Genomic DNA, 27,240 nt, shown 5'->3' on the forward strand with positions numbered 1-27,240 from the left:
ATATCCAAGTGAAGAAATCATCTGGTGTAGTTGGAATCGAACTTAGGAAGACATTTGAATATCTAGAAAACCAGATATGAACTAAGAACACTTGGTTTAGAAAATTGGGTCAAGTTAAAAATAACATTTTTGTCAGGCTGCCATCTTATTTTATCATTTAACAGTCTTTTAAAGAATCTGAAGTGACTTTTAAAACAAGGTTTTAAAGTATTTTATTTAGTTAGTTTAGTAGGTAAGCTCTCTGCCCAATGTGTGGCTTGAACTTAGGACCTCCTGGATCAAGAGTCACTTACTCTACTAACTGAGCCAACCAGGTGCTCAAATTATTATTTTAAATAATACAGTTATTCTCCTGCCTCCTTTACATGTTTGTAAGATGATTTGAGCATGTTCAGTTTATATATATTAAATCTCAATTTTCTGAGTGCTGATGCAATTTCAGCAAGGAAGTCTACTTCGCCCTCTGCCTCTCCCCCAGCTCGTGCTTGCTTATACTTTCTCTCTCTCAAAAATAAATAAATAAGAATCTTAGAACGTTTCTTCCTTTTTTTTTTTTTAACATTATCTTACCCTTCGTTTTTTTCAGAGAATGGTTCTTCAATGATGTTTGTAGCTAATCTAATTTGCATGTGTGCGGGCACTGGCTGGCACCCATGCACATATCTGCGTGTAAGTTTTATTTCCTTGGTTAGCAAACTAAAGTAGCAAAGAAGCTGTCATGTGAGTCAGGCTGGATTTTCTTCCACAACAGTTTATATTGGTTTAAATAATTTCTTTTGAGAAGTGATACCTTATCAAATCTGAACTTCTGGGAATGTTATGAGTTTTTCCTAGTTTTCCTGTAATAAAAGATAGTACCCTCTGCTAATGGCGTCCTGTCAGCTGGGATTTTGTTAGGCATTGACTCTTTCATTTCCTTCACAGGTCGTTTGCATTCGCTCCACATGGAATGCTCTCTCTCCAAAGCTCAGCTGTGACACAAGACCCCTCATTTTGAAGACCCTCAGTGAACTGTTTTCTCTGGTTCCCTCTTTAACAGTCAATACAGCTGAATATGAGGTATGCATTTGAAGGTCAATAAATTTTCTGTTTCTACATTGGGAAGACATGGGCTGTATAACAACTTATGGAAATCGATATTCATAATCTTTGTTTTCCAAAAATCCTTTAACATTTTTTGTTCTAAGGATGTGATATCTTTATGGACTGCTAGTAATAGGAGAATATCCATGCTTATCAATTCTGTGTCTTTAAGGCTTATTTACGTAAAGGATACCAATTTTTTATTATGAGAATATAACCAAGACTTTAAAAAGTCAGTGTGCAAAATAAATAAATAAGTAAATAAATAAAATAAGTAAAATAAAAAGTCAGTATGTTAAAAATAGTGTGTCTAAGGCCAAAAGTTTAAATTCATTTTATTGGTGCTTTTATTCCTAAAAAATATCACAAAGATTTTAATGAGGCAGGACAGAGTCTCCCATAGTATTTGACTATATATATATATATATATTTGACTGAATATATATGTATATATATATTCATTTATGTTTGCTTCTAGGTTTCCCATAAAGAGTTGATTTTTACACGTTCATGTGTCCTATATTGATCTGTACAATGAGGATGATTGTAAAATCAGACTACCTTAGGAGAGGAAAATAATTTTGTGAGCTACTCGGTATTTGTCATTGGAGTGAACTGAAACACTTGGAAGAAGCTTTACTATAAGATTCATATATTGTTTAACATTCTCTGTATGAAATGAGTGAAATGAGAGGATGGTGAATTCATTTATATCTTTACTTTTGTAGCCATATTCCCACTCATGCTTACCTTTTCCCTTTTTCCATTAAAGAGTAGCAATTCATTTTCACTTGAAATCTTCATGAACTTGTGGTTTGATTTAGTGTTTCACAAGACTATGATAAACTACCTCCCACACAAGAATCCAATAATAGTCCTTTACATGATTTAGATTATGTGATAAGGCTGGATTATAAGATAATACTTCTTCTTATCATTCTTAATGCTGCACAGTAAATAAAATCAAATTTGTCCTTCCTGAGGATACAATACCTGGCATAGTGCCTGGCACATAGCATATAGTCAGTAGGTAGTTATTGAATGAACGGTTGACCAATATAGGATGAGTTTATTCTCATATTTGGGTTTTTGTTTTAGGGTATTAAAAAAAGGAATTGATTTGAGACTCTTAGAGTATATCATTCACCAACAGTCTTTTTTATGGAGACTATTATGACACATACTCTTACGTTGTCAGAAAGTCCGCCAGGCTACTGATAAAGAACTAAGAGTAAAAGCCATAGTAAGGGCCTGTTGTATTTATTTATTTTCTGTTTTCAAGGGCTGAACTCCTATAGCTTTGTATTGCTTATACTTTGAGTTATTTGGATTTTATTACAGGTTAATTTATGAGCTGGTGTTTGGTTGGTTTCTTACGTTGGCTGTAAATTTTTATTTATTTATTTATTTATTTATTTATTTATTTATTTAGCGTGTATGTATTGTGGGGGAGACTTGATTTATTTTCTTCTTCAACTTTACATTCTTCCCTGTTGTCTTATATTGGTCTATCTTCATGCTTATTTTCATATTAAGGATCCTCTGTTGCTCAGATAGATGGCTCTGGGGTCTGGGGTCATTCCATCTATCAGTTCCCCAGTAGGGGAGAGCCCTTCCGTGACCATAGTCACTTGCTAGTAGAAGTAAAGAAATGTAGAGGGAGACCTCTGTGCTTCTGTCTCTCTCTTGCTCTTTCTGTCTCTCCCTATTCCTCTCTTTCCCCCAATTTCTTCTCACCCTCCAGGCCTCTCTTCCCTCCCTCCCTCCCTCCCTCCCTCTTTTCCTCTCTCTGGATGTATATTTAAATAATGTGCTCTCTGTTAACTGGTTAGAGTTTAGATACAGTTTTCCCAAAGCATCTCTTAGGTCCTTGCTCTTCCCAGTCACCTCAGTGTCTTGTGTTTGCCTAAAATGGAGTCCATCCTCTCTATACCTTACTCATCAGGTGTTTGAGAATCTGGCCTCCCTCTACTTTTCTGCCTCCTGCATTTTTCCCCCTGCTTCCAGACTTTTCTATTTTTTTTCCTTTGTGCATTGTTCTCTTTATCAGAATTGCTTTTTTTTTTAATCTCTAATTTTAGAATCTATTTTAGAAAGTAAATAATTGGTTTAATTCATCCTCTTTTTTGGTGAATTTTTGTACAAGTAGGAGTATCTTGCTGTAGACTTGATTCTTTATCTATATTGTACTTTATACTGTCCTAAGAACATTTATTTCTATTTTGTACTACAGGTATATGTATATGTATATATATTATTTTCCCCATTAAACTATAAGCTTGTTGCAAATAGAGACCATGTTTCAATTAGAGTATTTACTGAATTGCTTTGCTAAGTGCTTGTACATCCATTCATTGACTCAAAATATATTTAGTAAAACTGTCCTACGCTTTAGAAATCGTAATACATAATAGATATTCTTTTTAAGTACCTATTATATTCCCAGCACTCTTCTCATTACTTTATACCAATTCGTTCTAATTTCTCATAGGAAGGTATTATTTTTATTTTATAGCTAAAGAATCTGAGGTTTTGAGAGGTACATCCATTCATTAAATATTTATTGAGTACCTGCTGCATGCCAGACAAGTGGCTTGAACTATGTTATAATGTCTAAAAGAAGGCTGATGTCTCATCCCAGGACATTTACCTCCATAGCCTGTTTTCCCATTATACCAAATTGTCAGTCGTTGCCTTCCAAACAGGGGCACCTGGTATCTCAGTCAGTTAAGCATCTGCCTTTGGCTCACATAATGATCCCAGATCCCCAGGATCAAGCCCTGCACCAGGCTCCCTGTTCAGAGGAAAGTCTGTTTCTCCCTTTCTTCCCAGCTCAGTGCTCACGCGCGCTCTCTCTCTCTCAGATAAATAAATAAAATCTTAAAAAAAAAAAAAAAGAGTTGGATATAAGCAACAAGAATTATAATAACATTTGATGAGTACACTTAATCAGAGGCCTGTGAGAGTCTGGTGGTAGAAATGACTAGCATTCTAGGAGGAATTGAATGAAACCTTACTTAGTTGGTGCTATTAGACTAGGTTCTTACAGAATTAAAAAACTGTTGCTTCTCATTGAAATCTAAGAATTGGAATATACAAAGATAAGGAGGTGTAGAAGAACCTTCAGTGATTTAGAAGGACAAGAAGATAGATGTGATTGAAATGAAGATAAGGTAGACTGTTGGAAGATAAATGGCTTTTTAAGCTCATCATTTACTAAATATTTGTCATTTGAGGAACTGGGCTGATGTCCTTTATTTTTCTGGGCTTTAAAGTTTTTGAAATGCAAAAGATAGTCACTGCCCTGAGGAGTGTAAATCTAGAGGGAGTTAACCACATATGCGGATAATCATGCTGGATGTTAAAGTGTGCCATGGGCCATGTGACCACTTGGTGAAGGGAGAACTCTGTTTGGGTAGAGAGTCAGGAACAGTGACACCAAAGAGAGGAGGGAAATTTGTACTAGGTAGGCCTTGAGAGATCAGCAAAAAAATGGTTATTAACAATTTTTTACTTAGTAATATTAACGTATTGTGTTTAAAATGTGCATGCATTTCCATGATGAGTCTGTTACTGAGTACTTTCATTTTATGGCTGATGGGTGAATACGGATTAAGTCAATCACTAGTATAATTTTGAGTGAATTAATGTTCACTGCTTGCTACTTTAGATTGTTCTCAGTTTTGTTTTCATCTCATTTATTGTGATGTTTATTGATTTTTCAGAATTTTAAAGTTCAAGTCCTCAGCTTCCTCTGGACCCACACTCAAAACAAGGTACTATCACAAAGGTGTTGGTGAAACAGAACCAAATTGAGAAAGAACTGTGAAATAAGACACTTGGAATAAGAAATATAATGAAATTTAAATGATGGCTTCATGATCTTAAAAGAATTGTGACGTAAATAAGCTTAGGTTTTAGAAAACTTCTCAGTTTATGCCCGTTAATCCATTTTTGTCATAAAGTGCACTTGTTACTTTGTGAAGCTGACAGATGTGGAGAGAGACTGCTGTCACTGTCTCTCTCTCTCTTTTTTAATGGCCCTTCCCCTTTCCTGCTTTGCCCCAGCAAGCACATCAAACAAACAAAAAGTCCAGATGTCGTTTCCAATCAAGGAATACAGAGAAGGGAATGTCTGTCGGTGATGTTACACTAGACTCCTGACTCTATGAGCTGAGATTCCCAAGGGCTAACTTTCCCTGTTAGTAGCTAGAGAATCAGAACCTAGTCCCAACCTATCAGATTCCATATGCTCATACTTCTTCCAATCATCCATACCATGTAATGGGGACCTGAGCGATTTTGAGTTATTTTCTGTTTAATGTCCAAAGTAGGATAAAAATGTAGTGCTTCTGGTCTCTCTACCTAATGCTAATTTCTCTCTATTTTTAGTTGCGACACATTAAAGCAAGGCTTGAGTATCATTTCCAAAGCCCTGACTCTAGAACTTTGAGGTTGATGTGGGAAGATTTTCTTCCTTCCTCCAGAGTTGATGTGTAATATATATTGTTTCTTTTGTTTGTCTTACTGGTACCCTGTCTAGGACCCCATTGTAGCAAATGCTGCATATAAATCTCTGTCACAATTCAGTGCAGGAGAGCACACCATTCTTCATCTGCCTGAAGAGGTAGGCCTTTCTGCTTTCTCACTGGTATCTCTTAACTGCTGGGTTTTATCACTTTATTTGTATCTCCTCTCTTAGAAGATTTTTACCTGAGGGATGTAACGCTAGATGTGTTGTCTGTAAGAGATAAGCATTTATATTTATTATTCGCTTAACCTGTAAAAGACTGTAGAAATCTTAGACCTCACAGCTGTTGAATTTAAGTCTCTTTGAAGCCGATGGAGACACCTGTGGTGCACACGAAGTCTCTGTAGGTGACTGAGTGTATGGCTGCATGCCCATGCCCCTGGCTTACTCCAGAAGATCTGTGTCTATTCCACCCAGTCCATCTTGGACTTCAAATCTAAGCCTGGCTTGCATCAACTAAGGTTTGTGCAGCCTGTGTGGCCAAAGAGCCTTATTTGTGATACTAAAGTGAGATGCCATGTTAAAAAAAAAAAATCTGTTCTTAGTTTAGTATGAAACAATACATAGGTTAGCTCCAGGGAACTAGATAAGGAAAGAATCACTCTTAACACATTGTGTGACACTATTTTAGTTTTAGATTAAAAATATACAGCCCTTTCTAATATCTACTTAACATAACCAGCATTAAATTATTAGGTTATATTAAGGAGTGAAGTGTATGATTTCACATTTTGTGTTACTGCTAATTCAAATGCATACAAATGTTTATCGAGTGCTTCTAGAGTGTAAGGCAGACATTGTGTTAGAAGTTATATGTAATATGTAATGTTGGGCATCCCTGGGTGGCTCAGCGGTTTAGCGCCTGCCTTTGGCCTAGGGCGTGATCTTGGAGTCCTGGGATCGAGTCCCGCATCGGGATCCCAGCATGGAGCCTACTTCTCCCTCCTCCTGTGTCTCTGCCTCTCTCTCTCTCTCTCTCTCTCTTTCTGTCTATCATAAATAAATAAAAATAAATAAATCTTAAAAAAAAAAGAAGTTATATGTAATGTTACCCAGAATCTATCCTTAGATCAAATGGCTTAAGAAGTTTTGATTTGGTGATATAGCCACCTGGGTGGCTCAGTAGTTGAGCATCTGCCTTCGGCGGCTCAGGATGTGATCCCAGGGTCCTGGGATCGAGTCTTGCATCAGGCTCCCCACAGTGAGCCTGCTTCTCCCTCTGCCTATGTCTCTGCCTCTCTCTGTGTGTCTCATGAATAAATAAATAAAATCTTTAAAAAAAAGTTTTGATATAAATTTCTTGGCACCCTAAGGCATCAAAATGGATTGACTTGTCTTTGGGATTGGGTTTACATAGAGGTTTAGATGCCATAGGAACAAGGCAAATTTGTGTTGATTGAATTGAACTGGGACTGATGAAAGGCCCTTGTGAAACCAAGTCCTAAGTCAGGCAGGATTTCCCATGTTGGGGATGCAAAGACAGATTGGCTGGCTTGTCGTGTGGTTATCACCAATGGGAAGACTAAGGAAAGATGTTTTGTGACTCATAAAATTAAAAAAAGATGGGACTTCAGACTGCACTATGTGACTAGCAATAATTATACCTTCTTAAAAAAAAAAGAGAAAAAGAAAAGGAAAAAAAAGCTACCTATAAATTTTGTATGCAGACTCCTACCAGTAAATTGGCTACAACATCTGCAAAGATACCTTTTATTATTATTATTTTAATGAGCAATTGCTGACTTAGATCACAGCATAATAATTACCTTTACTTTTAGCTATTATTCATGAAATATTTCAGCTGGAGTAGGAGGTTTTATCAAATAACTCCCACATATTCTTGACTAATTAATCTCTACCTCTTTACATATTGATGTGTTTATGTCTGTTCCTACTTTGGTGTTTTATTCAGTTTCTGATTGTGCTATTTTTAGAGTTTATGCTCAGGTAAGTGCTCTGCTCAGTCAAATATTAGATACTTTCTTAATCTAACTCTTCAATATCCTCTCATCCCTGAGGAGCCATAAATAGCTCTTTATACCTTCTAGCATAAAGGGCAGTGATAGAGTTGGGGTTTTGATATATGCTTGGGTTTTTACCATTGGAGTGTGAAGAACTCTAAAAGAAATCTCTAAAATTTATCCTTTTCCTGCCACCCTTCTCAACCCTTTTTCTACTCTTGCCCCCTTGTGGGATTCAGCTTACTCCCTGAAGTAACAGTGGTTCACTACAGTGGTTATTCTCAACTAGGTTTAAGATGTGGGGACGTAAGTGATTTAAAAGAGTCCATCTTTGACCTCCAGTTTCTGATATAGACAACCTGCCTCCTCATGGAGAATTATTGCTTCCAACACTGCCCAATGCATTCTTCTTTTTATTTTTTACTGAGTTTCCCTTTGGTTATTTGAATACCTAAGGACTGAATGTCTAAGAAATGGTTAGTGTGTTCAAATCCTAACAAGCCCCCACAGGCTAAGGATACAACTGAGTCAGCTCCCCACCTCTGTTTTGCACATGATAGTAGTGAGGTGAAACTGAGGCTCATTTTCTATAAAAACGTATTTTCAATGATTTGAAAATCCCTGCCAGGTAGGGCCTTCTGCAGTGTAAAAACTATGATTGTGGACAGCCCGGATGGCTCAGCGGTTTAGCAGCACCTTCAGCGCCTGGAGACCCGGGATCAAGTCCCATGTCAGGCTCCCTGCATGGAGCCTGCTTCTCCCTCTGCCTGGCTCTCTGCCTCTCTCACTCTCTGTGTCTCTCACAAATAAATAAAATCTTAAAAAAAAAAACTGTGAAAAAAAAAAACTACGATTGTTTCTTGTTGTCAGAGATTACTCATTCTGCACCAAGGGCTTACTCACAAAATTGAGGATTACCTCTGTAACCTTTCCAGTGAAAGTACATCCACATTTTCTCAGTTTGTGGAAACTTGTGAAATAATCTTTTAAATGAGAGTGCTGTGAATTTCAAGTAGAAAGAAATACAGAATACAGAATACAGAAAGATACAATGTATCCTTATCAACATTGCTACTTTTATGGATAATTCAGCTATTTTTGTAAGTACTACTTTTCTTTAAATTCACTAAAGATAGGGATGCCTGGGTGGCTCAGCAGTTGAGTGTCTGCCTTCAGCCCAAGGTGTGATCTCGGAGTCTCAGGATCGAGTCCCAGGTTGGGCTCCCTGCAAGAAGCTTGCCTCTCCTTCTGACTGTGTCTCTGCCTCTCTCTCTGTGTCTCTCATGAATAAATAAATAAGATCTTAAAAAAAAAAATTTACTAAAGATAGAGTTCTTCTTGACTCATGCATCAATTTAAACTGTGAAACTTGTTGAAAGCTCACAGGTTGATAGAACAAAAGGTGTTAAGGGAGTGGCAGACATCAGTTAGGGTTATGAAACATTACATCTAAGATAGGATGGAAAATGTTAATGATTAGTAGAGTTGAAATAAGATATATGAGTTAGGGATTTTTTTTTTAAGATTTTATTTATTTATTCATGAGAGACACACATGCACAGAGAAAGGCAGAAATACAGGCAGAGGGAGAAGCAGGCTCCACTCAGGGAGCCTGACATGGGACTCGATCCCGGGTCTCCAGTATCACACCCCGGACTGCAGGCGACACTAAACCATGGTGCCACCAGGGCTGCCCTGAGTTAGGGATTTGAATATCAAGTTCATTAACTCATATTTCTTGTCACTGGATTGTTACTAGGAAGTTCTATGTAATGATAGACCCTTCACACTTGCATTGATTTAGCAATTATTTATTGGACATACGTGAAGCCCTAAGCCATTTTATAATCTGGGAATGTTGAATGAATCCATATGTTTTGTTGGCTGGTAAAAGTGTTAATCATTTGAAACATGCAAATTTAAAGTTGGTCAAAAGTTTCAGGGGGCTTTTTTGAGGTCTTTTTGATTCCAATATTAAGAAAGGGACACAAATGATTTTTCTCTTTTAGTTTGTGTGGTTTTTTTTGTTTTTGTTTTTGTTTTTGTTTTTTTGTTCTGTTTAGCTATTTATTCTTTTCCTCTGCCTTCTTTAGTGTCTCCCCAACCCAATAAAACAAAACAAACAAAATACAGAGAATTGTTATTCTGGTAAAACAAGCAGTAATGGATAAACATTTAGGTAGAAGATTGACTCTCATCTCTGACTTGAGTTCATTAAAAAAATATTTAGTTGTTTAAAAATTAAACTTTTTATTTTAGAGATCTTAAAATAGATTGTGTTATTGATTTCTGGAGTTAATTTTAGAAGTGAGTAATATAAGAGACCTCATTATCCATCCTGTGTTGGTATTAATATGGTATAGCCTGTTTGGCTTTGATTTAAGTGAATGTCACTGCATTCATCAGAAGCCGTTTCTCTTTTTAAAGAAATTTATGCGGATACTTGATGTGTTCTAAATAAAATCCTGTGTTTATGCACAAACTCCTGGATTTTCGTAGGTTATACATAAGGAAAGATGGTTGAAGGGTTATCTGGCTCCGAACCCATAGTGGAGGCATTTTATAGGATGAAGTTCCCAATATTCAATTCGAAGCAGATTCTAAAAGTAATTTATCATTTTATATTTGGCTCTCCACTTAAGTTTTTTCAACAAAGCTTAGCTATAATTGGAAGGGTGTAGTTTTGTGTGTGTGTGTGTGTGTTTTAAACATATATGCGGTTTTCCTGGATGTTTTCGTAGCTAATGCAAATAACAAAATGTTATAATTTTACAGGTATTCTTTTATATGACTTCTCTTGATTATTCTTAGTTGTGTGCACATCCGTCTTATTCAGTTGTTACACACAAAGCAAGAGAAAAGCCTGGGCTAGCATAAGAAAGCTGCAACACTTAACAGGTGCGCAGAGGAGGAAGGAAATGTAATGAAACCAAGTCCAGCAATAAGAGCTAATATGGTCAGGAGAATGGACTTGCTTTTGAAGAAACCAATCATACCCTTAAAAGTATGCAGACTATATCAGCTATTCTTAAATTACAGTACATCTGTAGTTTCTTTGTTAAAATATATGCATATGTAAGATGCAGACATATGCTCTTTACCACATGGCAGATAAATTAATATAGGCATCCAGTTATGTGAATGTAAAATTAGACAACATAAGATAGATGAGCAGATCGTTATTTTTTTATCTCCAACCTAGTAGGTCTTTCTTTAGCATTTCTAAGAAATATTGATGGCTTGGGCGCTATGACTCATTTTAAGTAATTGAGGTTGACTGAACAGAAAGACTGGATGGGCTAAAATATGTGCAAAAATAATCACATCCCTTTTACATTAAATAATTCTGAAATTGGAAGAATTTGGTCTTTTGCCATGGTTCATCCACCAGTTAAGATCCCTCTGAAGATGGTGACAGCTTCCGGCTTGGCTTCCCCTTCCGATTCTGCTGCCCCCCTGCCCTTTCCTCTACTTCCTCTTCCTCCTTTTCTTTCTTTCTTTCTTTCTTTCTTTCTTTCTTTCTTTCTTTCTTTCTTTCTTTCTTTCTTTCTTATAGTCACAGAGAGAGAGAGAGAGAGAGAGAGAGAGGCAGAGACACAGGCAGAGGGAGAAGCAGGCTCCATGCACCGGGAGCCCGAGATGGGATTCAATCCTGGGTCTCCAGGATCACGCCCTGGGCCCAAGGCAGGCGCTAAACCGCTGTGCCACCCAGGGATCCCCTCCTTTTCTTTTTTTATTTATTTATTGTATTTATTTATTTTTAAATATTTTATTTATTTATTCATGAGAGACACACACAGAGAGAGAGAGGCAGAGACACAGGCAGAGGGAGAAGCAGGCTCCATCCAGGAAGCCTGATGTGGGACTCAGTCCCGGGACTCCGGGATCACGCCCTGAGCCAAAGGCAGACGCTCAACCACTGAGCCACCCAGGCATCCCCTTCTTGTTCTTTTTAAAAGATTTTATTTATTTATTTGACTTAGAGCAGAAGCAGGGGGAGTAGCAAAAGGAAAAGTAGGCTCCCTGCTCAGGCTCGATCCCAGGACCCCAGGATCATGACCTGAGCCGAAGGCAGACGCTCAACTGACTGAGCCACCCAGGTGCCTCAACAACCTTTCTTCCTCCCTTCCTCCTTCCCTTCTTCCCCTTCTTATTCAGCAGCTTTATTGAGCTATAATTCTCATTCTGTATAATTCACCCATTTAAACTGTAGAATTCAGTGATTTTAGTATATTCAAAGAACTGTGCAACTAATCACAGAGCATCCACAATCTAATTTTAGAGCATTTTGTTAGTAGTCAATCCCCATTCCCCCTTTCCCCTCTCGCAGCCCTCAAGCAACCTCATGTATGTCCTATAAATAATCTACTTTCTATCCCTAAATTTGCCTATAGCCTGAAGCTTTCCTTTAATGAAATCACATAGTATATGATCTTTTCTGACTGGCTTCCGTCACTTAGCTTAATGGTTTCAAGGTACATTCATCTCTGGAGTGTATCTATACTCCACACCTTTGTATGACTGAATCATATTCCATTGTATAGATAGGCCACATGTAGTTTATGTATTTATCAGTCTGTGGACATCTGAATTGGTTCTGTTTTTTGGCTATGAGGAATAATACATTCACATTCATATGCAAGTTTTTGTGTGATCGCCTATTTTCAGTTCTTTTGGGTTTGTACCTAGGAAGAGAATTGCTGGGCCATGTGGTAATGGTAAATAACTCCGTTTAACTTATTGAAAAACTCCAACTTTTCCAAAGGGGCTGCACCATTTTATATTTCCACCAGCAGATTGGAGGGTTCTGATTCATTGTTATCCTCACCATCCCTCTGAATTTTCTTCTTAAATATATTTTTTAAAGATTTTATTTATTTATTTATGAGAGACACACAGAGAGAGGCAGAGACATAGGTAGAGAGAGAAGTAGGCTCCCCGCGGGAACCCAATGTGGGGCTCGATCCCAGGATCCCAGGACGCCGCTTGAGCCAAAGGCAGCTGCTCTACCAGTGAGCCCCCCAGGGGTCCCATGAATTTTCTTATCAACTTAAGTGTTCACCTCTGTCTTCCACTTCTCTGAATCTCATGCCACTTGTGCCTATCTGTGTATGTGAGAGCTTCCCAGAGCTTTGATACACTGGTGTGGTAACTGGTATTACCTCTGTAGTCTCTGCTGTGAGCATTATTGTCTGTTTCCCCCTGTATGCTGTTTAAATATTCTTTTCAATTTGTCCCATGATGTGTAAAAAGAAAACAAGGCAAACAGACCCAGAGCCAACTTCTTTCTTGTGTTTTTTTTAGGCAACTAGGATTGGGTATAATCTTTAAAATAACTCCTGGTGATACTAATCCTGGCAATTTCAATGTACCCAGACTAGAGATACTTGGAAAACCCTGCTATGAGAGCAGAAAGGGTTGAAATTGTGCTAGAGTTTCTCCAGTAACATCGATGTCAACAAATGCTGTTGTGCTCTGGGTGGAGCATACATTATTGTTATCTCTGTAATTATGGCTGGCTCAGTCCTCTGAGAATTAGGTATTCAATACTGAATCAGAATTAAATCGGGGGATCCCTGAGTGGCACAGTGGTTTGGCGCCTGCCTTTAGCCCAGGGTGCGATCCTGGAGACCCAGGATCGAGTCCCACGTCGGGCTCCTGGTGCATGGAGCCTGCTTCTCCCTCTCTCTCTCTCTCTCTTTCTCTCTCTCTGTGTGTGTGACTATCATAAATAAATTAAAAAAAAAAAAAAGAATTAAATCGTGTCTCAGAAAGTGCTCGGGTAGTCAGGTTGCTTTTATGCATTCACTAGTGAAGAGAACACTAGTTATGGTTGAAAGCTTTCATTGGAGTTGAGGTTATTATACTTAAGAGAAGCATTTCCTCTCTGTTTTCTTTTATCCCCCTGCAAGAATCCTGACTCAGTGCAGTTCCTAAATGGAACAGTGCTTTGGGGACCTATGAAGAAGGCAGTGTGCAGGAATTGTTAATTATTTCTAAAAATAACTCCGGGAGACAGGCTAATGGTAATGACTGGGTTCTGGCACTTTATGGTTATAGCAACCACTTTTATATATTTTGATTTCCTCCCCTAATGCTTAATTATCTCCATGTGGGCATTATGATGGTGTGTCATTGAAAGTATTAAAAATTTAATTAATTGCTTGATAGTTATATCTTGTAGAAACTACAATAGTGGTGATCTTCTTACATTTTTAAATTTTTGGTTCCAACAAACCTAACTAATCACAGAGCAACCACAGAATCGTCAAATTGCAAATTAAACACAATAAAGTATAGCTACCAATTACAGATTTTAGTGTTTTTATAATCTATAGCAACAAACTGCCGAGTCTAAAGAAAAGTCAACTAAAGCATTCTGTCCTTTCCTGATCTCTATTTTATTTTCTACTGAAAGATTTTAAGCTTTGCCATAGAGACATGGCTGGAATCACAAGTTAAAGGGAAAAAAATGTATTCCGACAAGGCAAATATTTAATCACAAACCATAGAAGCTCAATATATTGAATGTGTCAGTGTTTGCATTTTATTGTCAAATGGTGTAAAATTTTATTAGTGTTCTATAATAATCATTGCTTATGCTGGCTTATGGTAATTTTCTTAGTATATTACCATTAGTTCTTTACATGGATCTGGAATTGTATCTAATAAGATAGAGTTTACCATTTAGTTAATCTGAAGATGAACAGATATTTTAAAATTAATTCTTAATGTTCTTTTGACATTACAGTGTAATGAGTCTAACTCAGTTTTTAAATCTTGGCATAAAAAGGACAAAGAAAAGATTTTACATAATAGTTTAGTATTGCCTTCTCTGTCATTTCAGATAAGACCAGAAATCCCGACTCCTGATGAGCTAGATGAAGACGAAGATGATGAGGGCGATGAAAAGGATCTGGATCTTTCCATTCCTGGCTCTTGCTATCTTAGACTGTTGTCACTTACTGCTCCTTTGGTTTTACCAGGTGACTCCTATTTAGTGGCAGGGGAGCTAGCATTTTTGAGTGATTTTACCTGTCTGATTGTGTTCTTCTGTGATATGTACCTATAATAGCTTGCTTTAATTATAGCTTAATTTCTGTTTGAAAGGCAATAGGTATCCATCTGTTTTAGAGGGACTGTTTGAGGTAGTAATGGTATTCAAAACACACTGAAAAGCATTAGAGTTGAACAAAATTGAACCAGAAAATAGTTTAAACAACCATTTTCAGTGAGAAATTAAAATTCATTTCAAGCGCTGTATTCTACAAGACAGATTTGCAGTGGGACTTTAAGTCACTGGCTCAAGTAATGGTTCTTTATTCTATAAGCTAAATGAAAAGATTGTTAGAATCTTCAGAGATTTATTGGATACTTTCATTCTGAATTTATTCTTTCTTTAGAATTATTCCAATGATGGCATCAATATTTGAGAGCTATAAATTAATGGTTTAAAAAATGGATTAAATTGTATGATCATTCCATTTTGATAAAAAGCTTACAGGACCTTGACATTCAAAAAATTATTCTAATTGTATCTAATTATTCTAACTCAGTATTAGCCAACAATTTGCCAAGCATGCATCTATTACCTCATTCTGTCCCAATTCTACCTTAAATATACATGGACATAAAAAGTCAATTTCTAAAAATTAAGTTCAATACATGCAAGAAATGCCATCTGGTCAATCATAATCTCAATATCCTATAATAAGGGACATTTTTTCCTTTATTTGCACCCCACATAGAGGCATTCTGGCAAATATATACTATGTCTAGGCAAAGCTCTTGTCCCAAATACCTGCCACCTTTCATTAGAGAAAACTGAAATGGTACAACTGAGACCAGGAGTTCACTTTTTCTTTTCTCTTCACATCAGAATAAGCCTTAAAATCTTAATTTCTGTTCCTCTCTTCTGTTCATCCCCCTTTTCCATCTGAAGAGCCTCCCTCAAAGTTCTTCAGAGTCTAGGACTCCTTTGCATTTTTATTCATTGGTTCCAGGAAAGGAAAGAAGCCTTCAGTTCCCCAAAGTTCCTCCTGTATCCCAAAATTGCTTTAGAGATAAAAGTTATTTTGGGCTTTTAATTGTTTTTATTTTTATACTTTAAATATTTTATTTATTTATTCATGAGAGACACAAAGAGAGAGAGGCAGAGACATAGGCAGAAGGAGAAGCAGGCTCCTCGAGGGAGCTTGATTGCTAGTGTGGGTAGCTTTGATCTCAGGATCCCGGGGTAAGGACCTGAGCCAAAGGCAGATGCTCAACCACTGAGCCACCAGGCATCCCTAATTTGCATTATTTTAAATAGAGAGCTTATTGGTATTTATTTATTTTTTATTTGGAAATAATTTTAGACTTCTAAGAAGTCGTGAATCCACTTTAGAGAGTCCCCATGTAATTTTACCCAGTTGCATAACATCTCACTACCTTAGTTCATTATCAAAACCAGGAAATTCACATTGGTATGAAGCAATTAACTAAACTATGGACCTTTTAGGATTTCACCAGTTGTTGGTTGTTTTTTCTTTTCCCCATACAATATGTACACTTTTTTTTTTTTTTTTTTTTACTCAGTATAAGTTCTTTGATATGTATCCAAATACTTGCCTTTCTCAATTTTTAAAAATTGCTGAATCATATTCCATTGTAGGATGTACCACGGTTTGTTCACTCACCTGTTAAAGGACATTGGGGTTGTTTTAAAAATTTATGACTAACCCTCTATTCTACAAATTTTCCACATGTTTTAAATTCTCACCTGGTCATCTGGGGGACAGCCCAAGGCTCAAAATTCCTAGTTGCTGGCTTAGTAGCTGGGGAAAGACAGTGCCCTATGTATCTCTTATACTCGTGGTATCTTACCCTCATTTAAACTATTTTTGGGGCTGAAGTTAATTTGGCAATCTTTAGTTCTCTAACAAGTAGACAAATTTCCATTCTTGAGTTAGTGTATGTGCAGATGTGTCCTTACCTCCTGACATATGTGAGCTTTTGCCAAAACAGAATTTCTTCTGAGAAAGCCTGAGATTATCTTTTGTCTCCATAGCTCTTCTCTCCTCACAAACATGATTCTTAGCTACATTCTGAAAAGTTTGTGCTTTCACTCAGTGTGAAGCGGTCACACATGTGCATGCATATTGCACCCAATCGGATGTTACTCATTTCTTTCATTTAGATGATGTGTATTGATCAGGGTCTTAACAGAAAAGGCTCATTCAGATGGCATCCTTGAGAGTTTAATACAGGGGCTATTTACAGTTGTGTGGTTGGGATTGAAGGAAATTCACAAGTGTTGGTGCATCATCCCAGGGTGGCTAATGTCCCTCATCCTGAAGAGGTAAGGATGGGGAGGGAGTAATTTGGAGAATTAGGGAGAGCATCCATGTCATAGTTAATGCTGCCTATGGGGAGCCAGGGCCTGCAGAAGAGGGATGCAGGCAACTCATAGCAATCCTGCAGGAGGGGGTCTGGGGAATTCATGCCCCCACCTCAGTCTGTTTCCACCCTCTGATCTCCTCCAAGTGTCTCCCATTGGATAAAGCCAACAGGAAGCCAAAAGACAAGGAGCCTGTTGATGGAGTCATTAAAGATTATTCTTCCGGAGTGCAGAGCAGGGTTGAGAGAGTAGAGGGTGGGTCTGGCAGGGTAAAAGGAAAACATACCACACAGGTGTTCTCTGGGCTTCTAATGGGGAAGCATGGTCACATCTGGGAAGGTTCTATATAAGAAAGACAGAACTGGGTATGTAATAGACGTTCCAGTGACCACTTGCTGCCTTTAATTTAATCATGGTCATTTGAAGCAGACTTTTAGATCTATTAAGCCTGAAAATCTCGGAGCACTTGGGTGGCTTAGTGGTTGAATGTCTGCCTTTGGCTCAGGTCATGATCCTGGGGTACTGGAATTGAGTCCCACATTAGGCTCCCTGAGGGGAGCCTGCTTCTCCCTCTGCCTATGTCTCTGCCTCTCTCTCTGTCTCTCATGAATAAATAAATAAAATCTTAAAAAACCCTAAATTACAGTTTAGTTAAGTGGACCTTTCTTTTTTGTTCCTATGTGAGGCACATGCAGTGGTTTTCTTTTTTGTTTTCCATAGGATTTGTTTAGCTTTAGTGTTTTTGTTGTTTTTGTTTCTGCATTGGCAACCTCTAGTGGTCCTTAGGAAAATAACACTTGAATATAAACCTTATATTCTTATCAGGTATTTTGTTTGGGTATCCTATCGTCTTCTGATCCCATATTTCTGTTGCTAATAAGTAGAAATGTCAAACAGTAAAGATTTGGGTTTAATTAGAAGGAATACAGAAAAATACTGAACTAATATTTTGGTACTAATATTGCTACAGAATGATGGCTAGTCATAAAGGGCCTCTCTGAAAATATGTAAATGACAAGAAGGAGCTGATCACTTGGAAATTGGAGAAATCAAATGTGTGCCACTTGTGGATGCAATAGCATGTACAGTGGCCCTGATTTAGACATGAGCTTGGTGTTCTTGCAGAATAGAAACAAAGGCCATGAGAGTGTGCCCCTAACATAGCTAGCAAGGAGGGTGGATGACAGAGATGAGGTCAAAGGAGAGTCAGGGACTAGATCATACATAAAGCCTTGATCATTGTCAGAAGTGTTAATGTCATTCCATGTGTGGTGAAAAGTCACTGGAAGATGTTAGGGAAGACAATGACATAAAATTCTGTCTTCTGGGCCGAGGATGGTTTGTAGGGGTGGTCATCAGGGGAAGACAGCAAGAGCTAGTTTTTAAACTTATCCAGCTGAGGCAGAGAGAACATAATGACTGGCTAAGTAGCAGTGAAAATGGAGAGAAATGGATAGATCTGGGATATATTTTTGAAGGTACATCTAGAAGGACTTGCTAATGGATTACATACAAGAAGTATGAGACAGGAATTAAGAACGTCTAAGTTTTTAAGCTTGAGTAACTGAGTGCCATGTTCTAATTTGGGAAGAGCAAGAAAGGGTTGAGGGGATCAAGAATTCTCTTTTTACTTTGTGAAGTTAGGTTTGAAATATAACTCTATCTCTGTGTATGTATATGTGTGTATATAAGTATTCATATATATAAAAGTATATATATATACCCATACACATATGTATGAGTTAACAATGAATGATTCTCTCCTAACTTACTATATTTATTCTACCTCCGATCTCCTTTTATCTCTTTAAGCTTTGGAAGAATTTTTTACATCTCTCGTGAAGCAAGAAATGGTGAATATGCCCCGTGGAATCTATCACTCTGCATTAAAAGGAGGTGTCCGCTCAGACCAAGGAAAGACTGTAGCAGGAATCCCCAATTTTATATTGAAAATGTATGAAACCAATAAACAACCAGGTTTGAAACCTGGCCTTGCTGGTAAGTCTATTACATAGCATCAAGGTATAGGTTTTTAATGTAAGGATTGAACTTCCACTCCTAAGAAGGATATGATAGGTCATGGCAGAGTGCTGCTGCTGCTAACATTTTGACACAACCAGATAAATTACAAAAAAAACAAAAAAACAAAAAAAACCCCCAAATTTTAAAGGCATCAGAGAACTGTGGAAGCAAAGATAGGTAGACTAAAATTATAGAATGGGGAGAAAGAACATTTTAGAACTGTGCCCTCCACTGCCTCATGAGAGATAGTCACTGATTTTGATTGTCGGCTAGGATTGGGGCTTGGCCCAGGAAGAAGTCTGTTGAAATATAGAGAAACCAGTGGGGTTTTTAGTGTTTCGTGGGTCTACAGTGATGTGCTGCTAATTTTCTATGTCAACTTGACTGGGCTAAGTGATACTCAGATAGCTGGTGAAACATTATTTCTGGATGTCTGTGAGTGTGTTTCCAGAAGAGGTTAACATTTGAATCCGTAGACTGAGTAAAGAAGGTCACCCTCACCAATGTGGGTGGGTAATATCCAATTCATTGATAGCCTCACTAGAACAGAGAGCTAGAAGCAGGGTAGATTTGTGCTTTCCTTAGCTAGACATCCAGCTTCTCTGAACTATACTGAATTACTTAATTATACCACCAGCCTTTCTGGATCTCCAGCTTGAAAACATCAAGATCATGGGACTTCTTAGCCTCCGTAATCTTGTGATTCAATTCCTATAATTAATCTATAAATATATGTCGAGAGAGAGAGAGATACTGAGATTGAGATTGAGATTCTGGTTCTCTAAAGACTCTAATAGAGGTGAGAAACTGGAGAGTTTTCCTATAAGCTATCTGACTGAATTTTGAATTTGCACTGAAAGTTAAAGAACTGGCCTGTGCTTCTGAGAGGGGAAGTGAAATCTCCCATCTGGCTGGAGGAAACTAAGAAGAGCTAGGAAAATGGGCCTGAAAACAAAGCACCCAAGTAGTGAATTGATGCTGAATGTCTACACCTCTTTTCACTGGGATGCACTTCTTCTGGCCTCAGCTGGAGGCTGAAAGTCAGGCTTGACCTTAACAAGAGGCTGGCGCCCAAGGCAGAGAAACCAACAGAGGTCTTACATTCATGCAGTGTCTTGAGTGGTAAAACTGAGGACTTGTGGGACCTCAGACACATAGCCTACTTCTTCCTCAAGATGTTTGTCAAATTTTGAAGCTTTAGGGGATGGGAGGTTAAACTGAAAACCTCTGAGGACACATCTGAATCTCTCATAAGCTCTCTGCAGTGAGGAGACCAATTAGGCTGTCAGATGAAAACCTTGGCGGAGGCATCCCCTAGGAACACGGTTGAACCAGAGGTAGGCTAAGATTTACTGAAGCTGTAATCAAGCCTAACCCAGTTCAATCTCTGATTCAATTTAAATGATCAGTCCTTTACTCTGTCTCCCTGACAGAAGGGAGGAGAAACTCCTCTCTGATTAAAAAAAAAGTAATATTTAGATTTTCTGTGGTTCCTTTGTATGCTGTCCAGTATTCAATGAAAAAGTATTGGATATATGAAAAACCAAGAAGCTTTGAAATGAAGAGAACATTTAATGGAGTTGAAGAAGTCACTCCATTAAGAAGATATTACAGTTCTAATCAGTGTAGACAAAATAACATAATTAAAAAAAATATATGAAGAATGTTCACAAAACTAGAAGACAAAAATGGATAAACCTACCAGAAGAGAGGTGGGTAGGAGCTTGGGTTAATAGGTGATGGAGATTAAGGACTTCATCTGTTGTGATGAGTACCAAGTGTTGTATGGAGGTTTTGAATCACTTTATTGTATACCCGATATTAATATTATAGTTAGTTAACCAACTGGAATTTATATGAAAAAATGGACAAGCCTACAATAATATTGGGAAACTTTGAAACATTTTTTAAATAGCTTAATGAACAAGCGACAAATCAGTGAATTTACAAAATATCTGAGTAATTCTGTGAACAAACTTCATTTAATTCACATATAGAGCATTGTACTTTACAGTGATAGAATTCTTATGCTTTTTTTAATTAAGATTTTATTTGTTTATGAGAGACACAGAGAGAGAGGCAGAGATGTAGGCAGAGGGAGAAGCAGGCTTCCACGAGGGAGCCCGATGCAAGAGTCAATCCCAGTACCCTAGGATACTGAGCAAAAGGCAGACATGCAACCACTCAGCTATTCAGGTGCCCCTCTTAGACTTTTTAAGTACTTGGGGAAGTTAACAAAATGCCTATATGATGGGCCATAAATCTCAAGAAATTTCAAAACATTGACGTTATTTAGAATCTATCTTCTGATGATGGATGATGGTGGGATTGAGCTAAAAATATATAACAGAAAGATAGCTAGGATGTCTCCAGTATCCTCAAAATTGAACAGTATGCTTGTAAATAACCCATGGATCAAAGAAAAAATAAAAATGGAAATCAGAAAATATTTTTAACAGAATCGTAATGAAAATAAGCTATAACATGACTTGTGGGACTTAGCGAAAAAAGTATCAGAAGGAAATTTGTGCTTTTAATGAATATGTTAAATAACAAGAAAGGAAAAGAGTCATGATTTAAGCTTCTATTTCAAGAATAGCATCAAATGAAGCTTAAAGAAAGGAATAATAAAGGTAAGAATAAAAAAAGAGAGAACATATAAATAAAGAAAACCACAGCTTAAAACTGATTTTTTAAAAAGATTTTACTTATTTAAGAGAGGGTGCAGGCACAGGTGAGCAGGGGGAGGGGCAGCGAGATGGGGAGGGAGTACCAAGCAGAGTCTGCACTGAGAGCAGAGCCTGATGTAAGGCTCAATCTCAGGACCCTGAGATCATGACCTGAGCCAAACCAAGAGTTGGATGTTTAACTGATTAAGTTACCCAGGTGCCCCTAAAAATTTATTCTTTAAAAAGTTTAACAAAATTGATATGGCCATTGTAATCTAGACAATAAAATGGAGAAATGTAGATTATTTCTATTAGAAACAACAAAGGAGGCAGCACTTCAGACCCTACAGCATTCAAAGAGATCATAAAAGAATATTATAAAGAACTTTTTTTTAATGTTTTTTTTAAGATTTTATTTATTCATGAGACACACACACAACACACACACACACACACACACACACAGAGGGGCAGAGACACAGGCAGAGGGAGAAGCAGGCTCCATGCAAGGAGCCTGATGTGGGACTTGATCCCGGATCTCCAAAATCCTACCGTGGGCTGAATCAGGCGGCACTAAACCGCTGAGCCACCTGGGCTGCCCCTTTAACCAGTAAGTTCACAGTTTGGATGAGATGTAGAAATTCACCAAAATTTAAAACTTTGTAAAACTGACAGAAGGAGAAATAGACTAACTGAATAGTTTGATATATATGAAAGAAACTGAATTAGTAACAACTTTCCCACAAAGAAAACTCAATGTGCAGCTGACTTCCTTGGTTAATTTTTCCAAAAAAGAAAGAAAGAAATAATAATAATCTTCCATCAATTCTAACAGAGAATAGGAAAAAAGGAACACTGTTGGTGAGATCAGCATAATCTTGATACTGAGTACAATAAAGGAATATATATAGCAGTGTCTTCCATTAAAGATAGTTGTAAAAATACCCCTATATATATTAGAAAACTGAATTTAACAATACAGAGGATAATACATAACAATTAATGTTTGAAAATTAGTATAATTCAGTGTGTTAATAGAAAAAGGCAGAACAATCTTTAGATGATCTCAATAGATGCATAAAAAAGCCTTTGAAAAATTTTGTTCCCATTCATGACACAAAAAAGACTCTCATTAAACTATGAACCAGGGATGCCTGGGTGGCTTAGGTTGAGTGTCTGCCTTCTACTCAGGGCATGATCTCAGGGTCCAGGGATTGAGTTCCGCATCGGGCTTCTTGTATGGAGCCTGCTTCTCCCTCTGCCTATGTCTCTGCATCTCTCTCTCTGTCTCTCATGAATAAATAGATAAAATCTTAAAAAAACAAAAACAAAAACAAAAAACCACAACTATGAACCAAAGAGACCTTTAAAAAATTCTGATAAAGGACATCTACAAAGAATTTAAAAAATTCTGATAAAGAACATCTACAATGCTGTCTTTGTTCTTAATACTGAAATATTGAAAATTTTACTCCTTGACATTGGGAAAAAAGATAGGGATGTTTGTTATAAGCACTATTTTTAGTATTGTAATGAAGACTATAGCCAGCGTAATAAGCCATGAAAACTAAATAAAAGTCCTAAGGATTAGAAAGCAAGAAGTAAAATAGTAATTATTAAAGAACAATTAAAAAATAGTCATTAGTGATTACACAATTAAATAGTTATTATTTGTAGATGATTGTATAATACATGGAAAATCTGAAATAATTTACAAATTAATTAGGGTTAGTAAATGAAAAAATTTTTAAGAGATTTTATTTAGAGCAAGTGAGAGAGAGCATATGAGTGGGGGGAGGGGTAGAGGAAGAGGGAGAAGTAGGCTTCCTGCTGAGTAGAAAACCTACCTGGGGCTCCATTCCAGGACCCTGGGATCATGACCTGAGCCAAAGGCAACTACTCAACTGACTGAGCCACCCACACCCCAGAATTACTAAATGAATTCATCAAGATTATACATGCAAAGGTCGACATACAAATCAATATGTTTTTACAAATCAATGATACGTTTTTACATACTATAAAAAAATTAAAAATTGTACCATTTATGATATCACTGAAAAATATTAATAACCCAGGATAAATTTAGCAGTGTATAAAACTTTTACACTGAAAGCTACAAAACATTATGGAGAAAAATTGAAGAAATCCTAATAAATGAAGTGATGTACAGTGTTGATGGACTAGAAGAGTCTAAGTTATAAAAATGCCATTTCTCTTCACATTAATATTCAGTCTAGTCCCCAGCAATATCCTGGTTTGGATACTGGAAATTGACAAGCTGATTCTAAAATTTGTGTGGAAATGCAAAGACCAAAATCAGCAAAAGTAATCTTGAAGAACAACACCAAAGTAAGACGATATACATTGCCAGATACTAAGACCTGTTTAGTTTTTTTAATTTTTATTTTTTAAATATTTTATTTATTCATGAGAGATACACAGAGAGAGAGAGAGGCAGAGACACAGGCAGAGAGAGAGAGAGAGAGAGAGGCAGAGATACAGGCAGAGAGAGAGAGAGAGAGAGAGAGAGGCAGAGACACAGGCAGAGGGAGAAGCAGGCTCCATGCAGGAAGCCCGACGTGGGACTCAATCCTTCTCCAGGATCACACCCTGGGTCGAAGGCAGCGCTAAACTGCTGAGCCACCCGGGCTGCCCAAGACCTGCTTAAAGCCACTATAATTGACAGTATGGCATTGGTGCCAAGATAGACAGATAGACCAATGAAGAATGTAGAGTGTCCAGACACAGACCCACATATCAAGGTCACCAGATTTATTACCTAGGTGACACTGCAATGCTGTGGAGATAAAGGATGATTTGTTTTCAACAAATGATCCTATAATTAAAATCTAACTGTAAAAATAATAAATTATATTAAAATCAAGAACATGGGTTAACCAATATCTGCCATCAGGAGTGTGAAAGAGGAGGCCATGGAATGCAAAGAAAGCATTTATATATCTAATAAAGGACTCAATTTAGATTATATCAAGTATTTTTTTACAAATCAATAAGAAAGACACTCAATAAAAAAATGGGGAAAAGAACACACCCTTCAAAAAAAGAAATTCAGATGTCTAATGAATATATGAGTAAGTGGCCAACTTCAGTATCAGAGAAATGCAAATTAAAACCACAGTAAGAGGGGATCCCTGGGTGGCGCAGCGGTTTGGCGCCTGCCTTTGGCCCAGGGCGCGATCCTGGAGACCCGGGATCGAATCCCACATCGGGCTCTCGGTGCATGGAGCCTGCTTCTCCCTCTGCCTGTGTCTCTGCCTCTCTCTCTCTCTCTCTGTGTGACTATCATAAATAAATAAAAATTAAAAAAAAAAAAAAAAAAAACCACAGTAAGATACCATTATATACTTACCAGGATGGCTAAAGTGAAAAGAAAAGGATGGAAAATAAAAAGTTATCGGTAAAGACATGGAGCAACCAGAACTGCTTCTGGGAATGTAAGTCAGTACAACCACTTTGAAAAACTGGTTCTGAACAAATTCATAACCTGTTTTACTTCGTTATTTCATTCTTAGGGATAACCCTAAATGAAGTCACCAAAAGACATAATGTCCATAGCAGCATTTATTGAGTAGCTCTAAACTTGGAAGCTATCTAAATGACTATTGACAGTAAAATGGATAAATAAATTGTGTTATATTCACATGATGGAATGTTCAACGAGAATGAATATACTACAACTGCCAATAGTGTGAATGAATCTCACAGTGATTATTAGATGTGAAAGAAGCCAGATATAAACGCATATACAGAGCCTAATTCCATTCATATAAAGTACCAAAGTAGGCAAAATGACTGTCAGAAGATTGATACCTTTGGGATGGGGGTGGATGTGACTGGAAGGAAACATGAGAAAGGCTTTTAGGATGTTGATCACGTTTTGTTTTTTGATCTAGGTGCGGATTAGAGGTTCAGTTTGTCAAAATTCATTGAGCTATATGTTTATGATATGCACTTTTCTCTGTATGTATGATACTTTATTAAGCGATATTTAAAAATGGAATGATCTCTATGTTTTAAATTATCTTAGTTCTTGAGTGTGTCTTTTCATTGGCTTGCAATTACCCAGATAGCTTCCAGTAGTCTCAAGACTACATTTGGCGTTTGGCTGTCTTGCTTTGCTTTTCAGCTGACGCTGAGGGCCAGCTGGAGGTGGAAGTTCAATCTGAGAACTTAGTTGACTAGAGTTGGGAGGACAAGGAGAAGAAAGCTTAGAGGAGGAAGAGGGAAGATGGGGAGAATGAATGCATGTGAGTGTAGGGATGAAGGAAAACTTGTCCACTTGTGGGCATAAACTAAAAGAACCCCTGTTTTCAGAAGTTAATGAAGATTGATATGTGCAAGAATTTCTCTTCAATTCGAATTAATTATTTTTTTAAAAGATTTGTTTATTTAGAGAATGTGCATAAGCAAGGGGAGGGGCAGAGGGAGAAAGGGGGAGAGAGAGAGAGAGAGAATCCTCAAGCCAGCTGTCTGCTGAGTGGGCAACCCCACGTGGAGCCCAATCCCAGGACCTTGGGATCATGACCTGAGCTGAAATCAAGAGTTGGATGCTCAACTGACTGAGCCATCCAGGCGGCCCTAATTGGAATTTATTCTTAAAAACTTAAATCTCTAGAAGTAGCAGCTCACAAAATTTAAAATAAATCATGAATTTCAAGTCTGTTCATTTACTTACAACTGAATAAGACTTGTAAATAAGTGATAATTTGAATATGGTAACTGCTAACTTCTTAAATCTCTTCTATTTTTTTCTTTCCTTAGACACCAATAGGCAAAAATCGTAATTTGCTGAGCAAATTATTTTAATTTCTAAATCTCTCTATCCAGATTGATTGAATATGGGTTACTGAGGATATGGTAATCTAATTAAGTTTTTCCATAAGAAACGTTTTTATAAGTTGTTCCCCCCCCTCCCCCAGGTGGTATGTTATTTTGTTACGATATTTCAACTTATCAGAGTAAAGATGGCAAACCATTGCATAGACTGATGGCCAGTAGAGGGCGAAGTTTCAAGCAGACCTCACTTGCTCTAGTGCACGAGGTAGGTGCCTCCCCATACTGTGTAATGGTTTCTTCTTGCTTGTATATGTTTAGGAGTTTCCCCTTTCAGTTTATAATCATGAAATTTAGTGTGTGTTTACAAATCGTTTTTATTATAATTAATGTAAGTTGCTTTTAGTTTTTTTATTTTTTAAAGTTTTATCTGAGAGAGAGGAAAGAGAGAACAAGCATGGTTGGGGGGAAGGCGCAGAGGGAGAGGGAGAAGCAGATCCCCTGCTGAGCAGGGAGCCAGACGCAGGGTCCATTCCAGGACTCCAGGATCATGACCCGAGCCAAAGGCAGACGCTTAATCCACTGAGCTACTCAGGCGCCCCTGTAAGTTGCTTTTAGAGGCAACCAAAATAGCCCAATTGAATACTAAAATATTTGAATGTGTTTCTGTAAGAAACCAGCACGCTTCAAAAAATAAAATAATAATAATAAAAATAAAGAAACCAGCATGCTTCTCCCATTGCCCAGCCTTATTATTAGGGAGTAGTATGTACAAATTTGGTTTATTTCATCATTGTT

At 37.4% G+C, this 27,240-nt stretch overlaps 1 protein-coding gene across 1 annotated transcript; it reads left to right on the plus strand.

The window, feature by feature from the left end:
- Positions 1-924: 924 nt before the first annotated feature.
- On the plus strand, positions 925-26,833 carry LOC119879215 (focadhesin-like; the record flags this gene model as incomplete). Its single annotated transcript, XM_038589608.1, has 6 exons — positions 925-1,059; positions 4,809-4,859; positions 5,627-5,710; positions 14,423-14,561; positions 18,767-18,952; positions 26,589-26,833. Coding segments are annotated over 6 exons (840 nt in total), but the record flags the coding sequence as incomplete, so codon positions are not given.
- Between the last annotated feature and the right edge of the window lie 407 nt (positions 26,834-27,240).

The sequence above is a fragment of the Canis lupus genome, unplaced genomic scaffold, assembly GCF_011100685.1.
Source record: "Canis lupus familiaris isolate Mischka breed German Shepherd unplaced genomic scaffold, alternate assembly UU_Cfam_GSD_1.0 chrUn_S445H606, whole genome shotgun sequence".
Taxonomy (NCBI): domain Eukaryota; kingdom Metazoa; phylum Chordata; class Mammalia; order Carnivora; family Canidae; genus Canis; species Canis lupus.